The following is a 14,407-nucleotide window of genomic DNA, read 5'->3' as shown; positions in this document are numbered from 1 at the left end:
CGAGTTCTGTCCTCCGGAGCATCAGAGAACAGAGTCCCAGCTGCATTCAGGTCTTTGAAGACCGTGCTATCCTGCCACCCTCCCCCCCCCTGCAAGCTAAACATACCCAGTTCTTTCCACCTTGCCTCCTAGGACTTGTTTCCTAACCCTCTGGTTTTTCCCCCATGGTCTCAGCATGGTCCATTGGCCACTGATCTTGCCAACATGCCTCTCCTTAAATCGCTACACAGGCTCCCTGTCTGCTGCCGGATCCAGCCCAAACCCTTTGCCCTGACCTCCAAGGCCATGCAAGGCCTAACCCCCACCCCACCATCTCTCCAACTGTCTCTCTTTCAGGCATGCCTGTGAAGGTCTCTCCCTCAGCTGTCCAAAGGTCTCCTGCTGCTGCCTCAAAAGACCCTACCCTTTCTCCCTCTGTGTCCTGTCTTACGCCTGGAGTTGCCCCCACTCTTAAGAACACTTAAGAGATACCACCACTGTTGCTTCCTTTTATGGATGGTTTCCTCCCAGGGCAAATAGCGCTCCTGTCCCTCTGATTCAGATCAGGACTGTGATGAAGTCAAACTGTGAAGGCCCCACCTAGCATGGTTCCAACTGGGCTCTCCTTCTTCCCACAGCTTTTATTTATTTGGGGTGTGTTTTGTGTTTTTTAAATCAAGCAAAATCTAATGATGCACACAGAATCAAGGAACAGTAGAGTCGGAAGGGGCCTATAAGGCATCACCTTATGTCTAGCTTGTAATATCCGGTTCTTTTCTTGTTCGGGGCTTGCAGGACTGGGCACAGCAAGCCATGGATGAGTCCCACCCCTTTACTGGTCTGAAAGGTTTTACTCTAATATGGAATTTTGAACTTAAAGAATGGAGCTGGGTTATTATGGTCTTGAGTAACAGCTGATGCTTTGATGGATTCGCCCCCCGCCCCCAAACAGCTGCACGTATTGGCCGCATGCAAGCAAACTCCTCGCGCTGAGTTTAGCTACTCTGCTGGCCTGGAGGAGGAGCAGACCCAGAGCCATCCCAGCTGCAATCGATGGTGCTAAGCCAGTGTGCAGGCGCTCTCATGCGCGCATCCCACCCAAACAGGGCCAGCCCTCTCAAGAGGCAGGGTGACCCCCTACGTGGCGGAGCGGGAGGAGCAGCACATGGTGCACTCCCCCTCCCCACCAGGAGGGGTCCCCACTGCTCTTCACTGGAGCGAGGTGGTGGCACTAGCAGGTGGTCCAGAGACCCCCGCCAGCCCTGCTCACCCATGGTGGCCAATACCGCGGCTGGTGAGGCTCCTCCAGCAGCTGCCCACCCTCCTTTTCTCTCTCAGGGCATCCTCCAAGTGAGGCAGAAGGTGGGTGGCTGCTCTGGGGGACCTGCCCCCCTCTGGCTCCTTTTAAGAGCCCACTTGGAGAGAGCCAGTGGGCAGGTGGGTGGGCAGGCAGGCAGGCAGGCGGGCTCTCTGGAGGGCCACTTTGGCTGCAAGAGTGACTGCCGTGGCTCTCCAGGAAGCAGGCGCTTTGGCTCGCTCAGAGGGGTTACATGGAGCCAAAGGGAGGGAGGACAGCCGCTGCAGGGGGGTTGTGACCACAGGGGCAGCCGCTGGGGGTGCCCAGTGGTGCCTCCTCACTTCAGGTGGCGGGAGGGCTTGTGCTTCTGCTGCACCCACACCCTTGCCCAGTGCAGCGGGGCAGCACTCTGGGCATGCCCCGCTCTGAGGAGGGGAAGGGGCTGATTCGGCGCTTCTGCTGCCCCGGTCCTTCATGGGTGGATCAAGGTGTCCCTCTCTAGCTCATTGGACCAGCAGTGGATGCCACAGCCCCTCGGAAAGAGAAGTTTTCATTTGCCCCCACAAGACCTCAGGCACACCAACGCCTTCTGGCAAGAGTGCACAAAGGTAGGTCCCACACCTCGAAACGGGGTTGGACTGATTCTTCTGATCAGCAGGGACACCATCCCAAGCAGATCTCTATGAACTGGTGTGTGTCAGGGGGATTCTCCCATGGGCCGATGAATTCCAGTGAGACCCTGAGCCCAGGACATGTGCTAGTATGATGAAACCGGCTCTACTTCATTAGTGTTACATGGTGGAGCCAGTCGTCCTTAAAACCTGGTTTTGCAGAGCCTGGAAAAACATACTTCTGGGTAGGGATGGGGTAGAACCAAAGTCATCCATGAGAAAGGCTTATTGCCCACTCCTCTCCAGGCTCCCCCTGCTACATTGTAGGAATGGGAATGGGAATGAACTAATGCGGCAGATCTCTATTTTTATAAACCGGAGATGCGCAGCTGGTAACAGCAAAGTAAAGAATATAAGCTCCCTCCAGAAATGCACAGCATCAGAGAAGCAAAGTAGGACAGCATCAGAGAATCTAAATAACAATGGAATGGGCTAGAAAAAGGACTGATGAGGGTGAAGGGGCAGCCCCACTCCTTGAGTGCACCCTCCACCCCAAATTCGCCCCATGCTAGCAAACTGTCACTTTCTACCTTATTTACTCTAAACAGCAGAGAAGCGAAACGAAGTAACACAACATCAGAGAAGCGAAGTAAGGCAGCCATAAGGAAGTGCCTAATGAAGGCTCCCAATGGAATGGGCTAGGAAAAGGACTGATAAGGGGAGGGGCACCTGCATCCCTTGAACATGTCACAGTCAGGTTACAGAGGCACACCCAGGATTTAATGCAGGCGAGCGGGGGCACATGGCACAGCAAGCGCATGGAAGCTGCTTCAACTAAAAGGAACACAGTGAAATGACTCTGTGATAGTGATACTGTGGTTTTCCAAGGTGGACGCCGCTGGTTGGGTGCATGCTGGCCACGATATCATGTGGCGCCAAGCACCTCACCATGCACCCAAGCAGCCCTATGGACACAGCCCCCCAGTTGCCAAAAAAGAAGCTGACCATCCCTCTTTTTTGAGGGACCTTCCCACTAGATATGGGATAGGAATTGGCCCAAGAGAAAGTCAGGATGAGAACGAAAAACATAGACAGCGAGATGGTTTGAGATGTCATGCGTCTGCCCTCTAATCCCCAATTCACTTTTGAGCAGCATTAAAACAAACAGGCAAAGAACCAGCTGAAAGAGGCCCAAAGAGCGCCAAAGGGGGCCCCTACCTTGTGGATGCTCTGGCGGTACTTGCAGATGGCCCGCAGGACCCCGGCCACCTTGGTCTCAGCCAAGGCACACAGGTTGTCTGTGGACTCTTGCACCAGGGAAGGGCCATTTCCTTCTCTGAGATTCCTCAAGTTGAAAAAACAGATCTGTGATTCTGCCAAAGAGGAAGAACAGAGCTTAGGTCAGCAAATGGTACATACTGTAGCCACCAAGATGAGTAGAGATAGCCTTAGCTCTTCCTCCATGAATTTGTCCAGTCCCCTTTTAAAGCCATCCCAATTTGTGGCTATCACGACATCTCATAGTTTAACCATGTGCTGTTTGAAGAAGGCCTTCCTTTGGTCTGTTCAGAATCTCCCACCATCTGGCTTCACTGGATGACCCTGCTGGGTTCTAGTAAAACTTACCCACTTTTCTACACTGCACATACTTAAACACCCCCCTACCATGTTCCCCCTCAATTGCATTTTCCTAAATGAAACAGCCCCAAATATTTTAACTTTTCTCCAGCTCTACAATATTTTTCTTGGGGTGCAGTGACCAGGACATAGTGACCATGTTCGCACCATTATGATAATGCCAGTTTTATTTTCAGTTCCTCTCCTAATAATCCCTAGCATGGAGTCCACCTTTCTTCACAGCTGCTGCACACATCAGGCTGGCATTTTGATTGAGCTTGTCCACCATGACCTGGTCAGTTTCCTGGTCAGTTTCTCCTTTAGTGTCATCTGCAGACTTGGCCCTGCCCTTGCTCACCCCCTTACCCCTGATAATTTGTGAACAAGTTAAAAAGCAAAGGCCCCAACACAGATCCTTGGGGGAGGGGGGACCCCACTGTTTACACACACACACACACACACACACACACACACACACACACACACACACAGTGTGAAAACTGAGCATTTCTTCTATTCTCTGCTTCCTCATATTTAACTAGACACCAGTCCTTAAGGCAAATACCCGACTGCAAACTGATAGTCAATTTTGCCGTTTCTTTGAGCCACCTTGGAATTTTTTTATGAGTGAATCAATAAACGTTCTATAATCACAAGATTTGCCTTTCTGAATCAGAACAAGCTGAAGGTCTACTTAGCCTAGTATAGAGACACAGGCTACAAAGACAGCATCATGTCTGTGATTTTGTATGGTTCTTTTTTGGGGACCTCTTGAACGACTGCAAATGTGGCGTTATTCTACCACTCTTCTTTAGTAATAAAAAAATCTAGGAGGTTTGTATTGGTTTTAGGTTTGATAGTTGCCACCTTGAATGAATGAATAAATGAATGAATAAAAAGTTACAACTTAGACCTATTGAAAGCAGTAGAACACGTCCAAGTGATCATCATCAGTACCTGTGAGACTGGACCTTCTGTGCAGAGATTGAAATGGGAACTCAAAATCACAGTAGACAAGGGCTGAACCCCAGCCTTGGGCAGAGTGTTTATTAAGACAGAGCCAAATGCCTCTGGCCCAATTGATTCTGGGGTGATAGTCTTGACCAAAGGGGGTGTGTGTGTTGGCAGTTTCTGGTAGCTACAGACCACGTTGACAGTAGGATAGCTAAAAAATGAGGCATGTTTGCTGTGGTGAGATAACTTCTTGACATCCAAAATTCCAGTCTAATTGACTTCTCATCTTTATCCATTTGACCCAAACCCAGGGGAAACCCTGCAATAATGAAAAGACACGGGCGTTTCTGCTAGACTCTCTACTTCCTTTGCCTGCTCCCAAGCACAGCCTGCACCACTGAGCAGCACAGAGCGGTGCAGGGTCCCAGCCAAAGGTCCAATCTTGCTTTGGTGCAGGAACTAATTGGTTGCAAATGCTGCAGCTGGATTACTGACAGGGACTGGGTATGAAACACACATATACGCCAGTCTTGAAACAGCCGCAACGGCTCCTAGACAATTCCCAGGTGCAGTTGTGGTATCAGCCTTATTTCCCCCCTGACAATTTTAATTCTGCTTTCATAGGCTACGTTGCTTGCTGTCTTCTAATTTTTGTTGTTACTGCTCATTGAGTTTGTTATTTTTGACATTCTTATTGTAAGTCGCTCTGAGAACCTCTAGATTGGCACACAGGAGATCAATACATAAATAATGGGGGAAATGATGACTCCTGCTTGTTGCCTCACAGAGGGATCCCGGGCCCTTGGGCTAGCTGAGGCCTCCCGCAGGCCAGGAACTGCCTGCCGCCTTCCTGTTGAACCACTGCCTAACCACGTGGGTGCTCCCTTCCTCTTCCTGTGGGAGCCCTGTGCCCACGATCCTTTAAGCACGGAGCCTCCTTGACCTCTTCTCAGTCCCCACAAGAGTCTCACCATTTTCATCCAGCTCCTCCTTCTGAGGCTTAGCCTTTTCTTTTTGCTGGGAGCTGTCTGTGCTTCTGCTGCACTCCTCTTCATGGTGACAAATCCTGTTCTTCCTATGCCTGACTCTCTTGAAGAATGAGCGGAGCCTGAAACAAAATTGAGACATTAAATGGGCCTTTCTTGGCAAGGGATCACATTTCTAAAAGATTAATTAGAGGTTTCCAAAATCCTCCATGTTGTAAACTGACAGTAAAGGTCATCGTAGCTTTCAAGAGAAACCGAAATAGGCTGGTGGGACTGCAGGGCAGGCAGGCGAACCCAGTAAGGTATCAATACTAATTTATGGAGCCCTCGTTGTTCAGTTGTGCAATAGATGTAAGATCAGGCTAAAGCCATGTTTGTGCTAGGGATGGCCTAGCAAGGGCTGACCAGCATAAACTTCCCCGGTAATGAGGGAGCCAGGTTTGGAGGGCACTATCCCGCTACGTACAATTTTACTTTTGTGGTTCTTGTCATTATTGCAAATCCTTCTCTGTTGTGGCAACCCAGTTATGGAAGGCTCTCCCCTGGGAGGCCCAACTGGTCCAGACGCTAGCTTCGTTTCGGTGCCAAGTTAAAATGTGGCTTTTTATCAGTGCCTTTGAGGGCTAATTTCCCTAAAGCTGCATGCAGTTTTATTTGGGTTTTACTGGTATTTGTTAATGGTTTAATACATGTTTAGCTGTGTAATTTATGTATCGTTTTATACTGTTTGAATTGATATTATCTGTACACCGCCGAGATCTCAATAATATAGGCTGGGATACAAATATTTTAATACATACATACATAAAGCCCTTCGCTTCTCTCCAAGTAGACCAGCTAGGCCTGAACTTCTACCAATCTGTTCCAGCCAGGATTTTATTTACCGGCTGGGTTCTATGAAGACTGATAACTTTATAGAACCTATCTATAGGGGTGGGGGGACTTATTAATTATAAGGCAGGAAGGCTTAAAACGCAAACTAGTCTAGACTTCAGTGTTTTAGACGCATCAACGCAACTTCACAACCTATCAAACAGATCTTAAACAGAGGTTAACACTCCCCCTTTTTTGTGTGGGCACAGACACTGTGGGCGCAGCACAGCACACAATCAAGCGTATCTAAATCCTGTTAAAACAAATGGGCTGTAAAGACACCGGATTGTGGCATTTGCTCCACCCAGCAGCAGGGCCTTGCTCCTAATCGTGGGGCTTCCTCCTCTCTCGGCAAGCTCTGCAGGCCCAAAGATTTGTCAGTCATCTAGGATGTAAAACCCGAACCCTGGGGCACACATCACCTTCCACAGAAAGTCATGTTCTCTGGTAAATTTCGTCTTGACTCAACCTTCAATTTCGTCTTGACTCAAAAGCAGAAATTTTCCAGACCTTTGTGGGCAACTCTAGCTCATTACAAGGTGCTTTATGTCATATGTGACATCACAATCACGGCTGAATCCATTCATCACAGTCAGTGTCAGCACTGGCATGACGGCCTGGAAGTCCCAGTTTGCCCAGGCCGAGGGCAGCAGCAGCAGTTGCACCCTTAGGATGCCCCCTGGAGACGGGAAGTCACGTGGAGCACACAGCTGATCCGTGGGTTTGGAGCAGGAAGGGTTCCTGCAAACAATGCAGGGTCACTGGGGGGGATCACACATCTCCACATCTGAGGATTATCATCCTATTTCTACAGAAGTAGTTTTATAATGTGACTGGGCCCAATATGGATCAGCTTGTAAATCCTCTGGTGGTTATTATTATTATTATTATTATTATTATTATTATTATTATTTATATAGCACCATCAGTGTACATTTCCGCAAATCCATTGGACAGGGGATATTCTGAACTGGAAGTGGCATGTTCAAAATCCTGTTCTAATAAACGTTTTTGAAATTCAGCACATTTAAATGGTGGTGCATTATCAGTTTACTATAGCAATAATTTATGGCTGACACGTAATATTTCTGGTTCTCCTTTTTCATTTCTCCATGCCCAATGGTATCCAATTTCCATGCTCATGTATCGATTCCAACAGGGCTTATAGGAATACAAGACACCTGGGAAGCTGCCTTAGACTGAGGCCTTAGCTAGACCTAAGGTTTATCCTGGGATCGTCCCGGGGTCATCCCTGTTCATGTAAATGACACACAGGATATCCCGGGTGCAGGCAGGGATGACCCTGGGACGATCCTGGGATAAACCTTAGGTCTAGCTAAGGCCTGAGTCAGACCCTTGGGTCCAATATCTAGCCCAATATTCTCGACACTGGCCTCATTCAGACAACACGCTAAACCATGCTGCTTAACCACAAAACCTTAACCATTTTGTGATTAATCAGCATGGTTTAGCGTGTTGTCTGAAAGGGGCCATTGATAGGGTTTCCAGCCCTATCTGGAGATGCCGCTGGGGATTGAACCTTGGACTGGCTCTCCCATGAGCCATGTCCCTACATCTTAGACTAAAACACCACTAACCTGCTATCTCTGAAGAGAACCTCATCATTTATGCTAACTTCGTTGCAGCGAATTACAGCAATGGCATTTTCTTGGTTAACACAGCCACATTTCATTGCTTCCATCATTTACTGCAAGGTGGTATTCTGAGCTGGCTGAGCAAAACCCATCCACATTAGGAACATAGGCAGATACCTTAAACCATGTTAGACCACTAGTCCATCTGGCCTTGAGTGCCAAATGTTTTGGGAGAAAAGTGGGGTACAAATGAAATAGAATAATAAACCAATAGTATTGTCCCTATTGACCGGCAGCGGCCTCCAGAGTTTCAGTCGGGGGTCTTTCCTAGCCCTACCTGCGTCTGCTGTGGGGGATTTTGCATGCAAGGTATATGCTTTGCCACTGAGCTAGTCAGAATCATAGAATAGCAGAGTTGGAAGGGGCCTACAAGGCCATCGAGTCCAACCCCCTGCTCAATGCAGGAATACACTCTAAAGCATCCCTGACAGATGGTTGTCCAGCTGCCTCTTGAATGCCTCTAGTGTGGGAGAGCCCACAACCTCCCTAGGTAACTGATTCCACCGTCGCACTGCTCTAACAGTTAGGAAGTTTTTCCTGACGTGCAGCCGGAATCTGGCTTCCTTTAACTTGAGCCCGTTATTCCGTGTCCTGCACTCTGGGAGGATCGAGAAGAAATCCTGGCCCTCCTCTGTGTGACAACCTTTTAAGTATTTGAAGAGTGCTATCATGTCTCCCCTCAATCTTCTCTTCTCTAGGCTAAACATGCCCAGTTCTTTCAGTCTCTCTTCATAGGACTTTGTTTCTAGACCTCTGATCATCCTGGTTGCCCTCCTCTGAACACGCTCCAGCTTGTCTGCATCCTTCTTGAATTGTGGAGCCCAGAACTGGACACAATACTCTAGATGAGGCCTAACCAGGGCCGAATAGAGAGGAACCAGTACCTCACGTGATTTGGAAGCTATACTTCTATCAATGCAGCCCAAAATAGCATTTGCCTTTCTTGCAGCCATATCGCACTGTTGGCTCATATTCAGCTTGTGATCTACAACAATTCCAAGATCTTTCTCGTTTGTAGTATTGCTGAGCCACGTGTCCCCCATCTTGGGCTCCGCGGAGCGCCTTGCTTACAGGTAAAGCTCCAGCCGGCCAGAGGAAGGTGGGGTGTGCTTGCAGTGGGGAGAGAAGACCTTGGGGCTGCAGGAGCCTGGGCTCTGCAGTCTCTTTCCCCCAGCTGCTGAACATCTGCTGACTAGTGCCCCGCCTTGCTTACAGGTAAAGCTCCAGCCGGCCAGAGGCAGCGCCTCGGCGCTGGCGCCGCACTTTGCGTCGCACAGAGGAGCCACCCTGTTTTGGAGAACACCAGCAGACCAGCAACCAACAGCAATTTCTCAAAAAACTTTTAATCAATTTTTAAATAATTTTTAATATGTGCCTGGGGAGCTCTGGGGAATATGGGGGTGCCTGCATAACTGTGGTCACGGGTAGGGGGAGGTATGGTGCTGGGGGAGGAACAGGCCAGATGAGGAGAAGAGGGGACAGATTCCTTACAGCTATCCCCTCTTCTAGACCTTTCCCCAACCAGATGGTTCCTGGCGGCCTTATCAGCTTGCTCTCGGGTCTGGTGCTGCTGCTGCTGAATGCCAGTCAGTCCAAACCAAAATCTCTCTCATCCATGATCTGATTGTGGATGAGGGGGCTGACCTGGTATGCATCACTGAGACCTGGGTGGGGGAACTGGGAGGGGTTGCTCTCACCCAGCTCTGCCCTCCTGGGTACTCGGTGCAGCACCAGCACAGACTCGAGGGCCGGGGAGGGGGGGTTGCCGTGGTCTATAGGAATACAATCTCCCTCTCTAGGCTTCCTGTTCAGTCGAGTGTTGATCTTGAGTGTCTGTACTGTGTGTTGGGTACTCGAGACAGATTAGGGATTCTGCTGGTGTACCGTCCACCCCGCTGCCCCACAGTCTCCCTGCCTGAGCTGACAGAGGTTGTCTCGGACCTGGTGTTGAGAACCCCCAGGATGGTGGTTCTGGGGGATCTCAACTTCCATGCCGAGGCTGCTGTATCTGGAGCGGCTCAGGACTTCATGGCTGCCATGACAACCATGGGGCTGTCTCAACATGTCATCGGCCCAACACATGCAAAGGGGCACACGCTTGATCTGGTTTTCTCGACTGGACAGGAGGATGGTGATCTGGAAGTGGGGGAACTAACATCTACCCCCTTGTCATGGTCAGATCACTTCCTATTGAGGTTTAGACTCTCGGCGGCCTTTCCCCTCTGCAAGGGTGGGGGGCCTATTAAAATGGTCCACCCCCGGAGGCTAATAGACTCCGATGGATTCCAGAGGGCTCTGGGGGATTTTCCTGCTGATATGGCCAGTGCTCCTGTCGAAGCCCAGGTCGCTCTGTGGAATGCAGAGATGACTCGGACGGTTGACACGATCGCGCCCAAACGTCCTCTCTCTCTGAGCAGAGCCCGGTCAGCTCCTTGGTATACACCTGAGCTGAGGGCGATGAAGCAAGAGGGGAGACGGCTAGAACGCAGGTGGAGGAAGACTCGTGCTGGGTCTGATCGAACATGGGTTAGAGCTCACTATCGAGCCTACTCTGTGGCGGTGAGGGTGGCAAAGAGGCAGTTCTTTTCCACCAGCATTGCGTCTTCTCAGTGTCGTCCGGCGGAGCTTTTCCGGGTGGTTCGCAGCCTGTTACACTCTGGGCCAGGGCGAGAGATGGTGGAACCCTCGGTAGCACGCTGTGACGAGTTTGCATGGCACTTTGAAGATAAAGTTGCTCAGATTCGTCATGAATTGGACACCACACTTAATGCAGCTCCACTAGTAGAGGCGTTCAGAGTGCCGTCCGGTTCAGTTTTATTGGATGAGTTTCAGTTATTGAGGCCCGAGGATGTGGACAAGGTGCTTGGCCAAGTCCGGTCGACCACTTGTGTGCTTGACCCTTGCCCCTCGTGGCTCATTACATCAAATAAGGAGGGGATCGCCGGCTGGGTCCAGGAGGTTGTAAATGCCTCCTTGAGAGAGGGAGTGGTGCCGGCCTCTTTAAAAGAAGAAGAAGAAGCCTGAAGAAGCCTAATCTGAACCCGGAAGATGTTAACAACTACAGGCCGGTGGCTAATATCCCTTTCCTGGGCAAGGTGCTTGAGCGGGTGGTTGCAGGACAACTCCAGGCACTCTTGAATGAAACGGATTATCTAGATCCATTTCAATCGGGTTTCAGGCCTGGTTTTGGAACGGAAACTGCCTTGGTCGCCCTGTGGGATGACCTCTGTCGGGAGAGAGACAGGGGGAGTGCGACCCTGTTGGTTCTCCTGGACCTCTCAGCGGCCTTCGATACCATCGACCATGGTATCCTTCTGGATAGGTTGTCTGAGCTGGGAGTTGGAGGTACTGCGTTGCAGTGGTTCCGCTCCTACTTGGATGGCCGATTCCAGAAGGTGGTGCTGGGGGATTATTGCTCTGTGCCATGGCTCCTAAGCCATGGGGTTCTGCAGGGCTCTATCTTATCCCCTATGCTGTTTAACATATACATGAAGCCGCTGGGGGAGGTTATCCAGAGATGTGGACTGAGGTGTCATCAATATGCGGATGATACCCAGCTCTACCTTTCCTTTTCATCAAACCCAGGTGAGGCAGTGACTGTTCTGAACCAGTGCCTGGGCACGGTAATGGACTGGATGAGGGTTAACAAACTGAGACTCAATCCAGACAAGACGGAGGTACTGTTAGCGGGTGGTTCATCTGTCCGGCGAGGTGATGTTTGTCCTGTCCTGGACGGGGTTGCACTCTCCCTAAAGGATCGGGTCTGTAGTTTGGGGGTGCTCTTGGATCCAGAACTGTCACTTGAGGCACAGGTGAACTCAGTGGCAAAGATCACCTTTTATCAGCTTAGGTTGATATACCAACTACGCCCTTATCTGGACAGAGATAGCCTAGCTACAGTTATCCATGCTCTGGTGATAACCTCTCGCTTGGATTACTGCAATGCGTTATACGTGGGGATGCCTTTGAAAACGGTCCGGAAGCTTCAGCTGGTACAAAATAGGGCAGCAAGGTTATTAACAGGGACTGGCCGGTGAGATCACATTATGCCAGTCCTTTTCCAGCTTCATTGGCTGCCAGTCCAGGTCCGGGCCCGATTCAAAGTGCTGGTATTGACATTTAAAGCCCTAAACGGTTTGGGGCCAGGTTATCTGAAGGAACGCCTCCTCCCATATGTACCTACCCGGACCTTAAGATCATCTACAGGGGACCTTCTCCGTGAGCCCTGCCAAAGGAAGTGAGGCAGGTGGCTACTAGGAGGAGGGCTTTCTCCGCTGTGGCACCCCGGTTGTGGAACGAGCTCCCCAGAGAGGTTCGCCTGGCGCCTACACTGTACTGCTTTCGTCGCCAGCTGAAGACCTTTTTATTCACTCAGAATTTTAACACTTAATTTTAACTTAAATTTAAATTTTACTGTTTTAACTTTGTATTTTAATCTTATATCAACTTTGCTGTGTGGTTTTATCCTGGTTGTGCTTTTTATACTGTGTTTCGTAATTGTGTTTTAACCTGTTGGGTGTTTTATTGTGGTTTTAATTTTTGTGAACCGCCCAGAGAGCTTCGGCTATTGGTCGGTATAAAAATGTAATAAATAAAAATAAAATAAATAAATAATAAAAATGTTGAAGAGCACTGGGCCCAGGACTGAGCCCTGAGGCACCCCACTCATTGCCTCTCCCCAGTTTGAGAAGGTTCCATTGATAAGTACTCTTTGAGTCCGATTCTGTAGCCAACTGTGGATCCACCTAATAGTTGTTCCATCTAGCCCACTTTTAGCTAGTTTGTTAATCAGAATGTCATATGGTACTTTGTCAAAAGCTTTGCTGAAGTCAAGATATATGACGTCCACAGCATTCCCACAGTCCACAAGGGAGTCCTATCAAAAAATGAGATCAAATTAGTCTGACAGGATTTGTTCCTGACAAATCCATGTTGGCTTCTAGTATATATGTGCTGTCCAGTTCTGTATTATGGCATAAGCTTTCCTGGACTACAGCTCACTTCATCAGAGACTTGGAGTATTGAGATATCAAATATATAAATATACGCACATGGTTTCAGAGGAGAGGACAATCCTTAGTGCAAATGCTTAGGCTTTGCACTAAGCATCTTTGTAAAATAGATATCACAATGATAAATTGTGCTTCGGCTATTGGACAATATAGAAATGAAAATAATAATAATTATAATGAAGATGATGATGATAAAAGTACTATTTCCTTCTTACCCTTTGAATTGAGCCTCTAGCCTACAAAAACCCATAACTGAAATTGTATTAGCAATTGTATTACCTGAGGTCATATATGAAACTCTGGGTTATGCTTAAACTGCAATAGACATGTCAGACATGGAGTGTCTAACAAAATTCCACCGTCGTTCCTTTGAGGAAAAAAATGGCTTTTTCCTTGGACTTCCATCTACAGACCTTCATACTGGAATCAGTCTCTTGCATGAAATGCTTTCAGCCACATTCACAGCACAGTCAAGCTTAAAACTGTGGTTCTTTTATTTTCTTTTAAAAACTCCAGTCACCTTCAGCTTATATGAAGTCTCCATGTTCACTCCTGGTACCGTGTTATGCTATTATCACGTGAGCATTGCTTTTGGGAAGGCAGGCACTTCGTAAGCAAATGCTGATTTTGAAAAGATGAAACACTGCAAGTTGTACAAGTTGCTCTCTTGACTCTTCCTCCTCTCCCTGGTCACTCAGCCAACTGCCAATGGAACCCTCTTCCTAGGTGGAATGCTGGGGGCACGCCGGTCGTTATAGAAGTTGCCCTTCTTTGTCCTCCTCCTCCTTCTGTGTTTTAGGGCAGGGATGGGAAGCAGCAAGTAGGTCACCATGTTAGACAAAGGTTCTTCCGCCCAGGGGTGAGATCTAATTAGCCCCAAAGCACGACTCCACTTTCACAATGACAGAGGGTTCAAAAAGCATTTTATTGATTTAAATCAAGATCTGAGCTCTAAAAGGCGAGTGGTCAGACAAAGAAAAGGAGGGGGCGGAGCCTGGCAGCCATGGAACTGGTAAGGGAATTGTGAAGCTCAAACCGGCCAAACCGGGAAAGTCAATTATCTTGTTTAAAAGCACATAAGTCTCAGATGAGCATGTTGGAAAAGGACTATGAATATTAATTGTCGGTGTTATTGATGTTTGCGAGAGTTGAAATGATGTAAGGAGTGGAGGAACTGATGTGATAAAGCAGTGTCTCTGAGCGTTTCGGAGTGGAAAGCGAAAGTAAACTGCGTATGTGCTGTACTGTGCTGGATTGTGCACTGCAGTAATTGCGTGTTATTTTTAGAACTTTCCCAGCGAACGCTGACTTGATTTATGGTGAATTTCACTCCTTGCTGGAAAAGAGAGAGCAATTAATTATTGGAACTACAGAAAGATAAAAGCAGCCCGGGCAAGGACTGTGTTAATCCGGGACATTAAGA

General features: G+C 48.8%; 1 protein-coding gene across 1 annotated transcript in view; it reads right to left on the bottom strand.

The window, feature by feature from the left end:
* Positions 1–14,407, bottom strand: part of LOC134410237 (maestro heat-like repeat family member 5) — a 142,641-nt gene that overhangs the window by 60,463 nt on the left and 67,771 nt on the right. Inside the window, exons 6-7 of the mRNA XM_063143408.1 lie at positions 5,430–5,547; positions 3,106–3,260 (exon numbers count right to left, since the gene is read on the bottom strand). Of these exons, the coding sequence (XP_062999478.1) occupies positions 3,106–3,260; positions 5,430–5,547 (273 nt within the window). The remainder of the gene's footprint in view (positions 1–3,105; positions 3,261–5,429; positions 5,548–14,407) is intronic.

The sequence above is a fragment of the Elgaria multicarinata genome, chromosome 17 (assembly GCF_023053635.1).
Source record: "Elgaria multicarinata webbii isolate HBS135686 ecotype San Diego chromosome 17, rElgMul1.1.pri, whole genome shotgun sequence".
Taxonomy (NCBI): Eukaryota; Metazoa; Chordata; class Lepidosauria; order Squamata; family Anguidae; genus Elgaria; species Elgaria multicarinata.
Note: the sequence above shows the minus strand (reverse complement) of the source record. Positions and strands in the feature narration are given on the sequence as shown.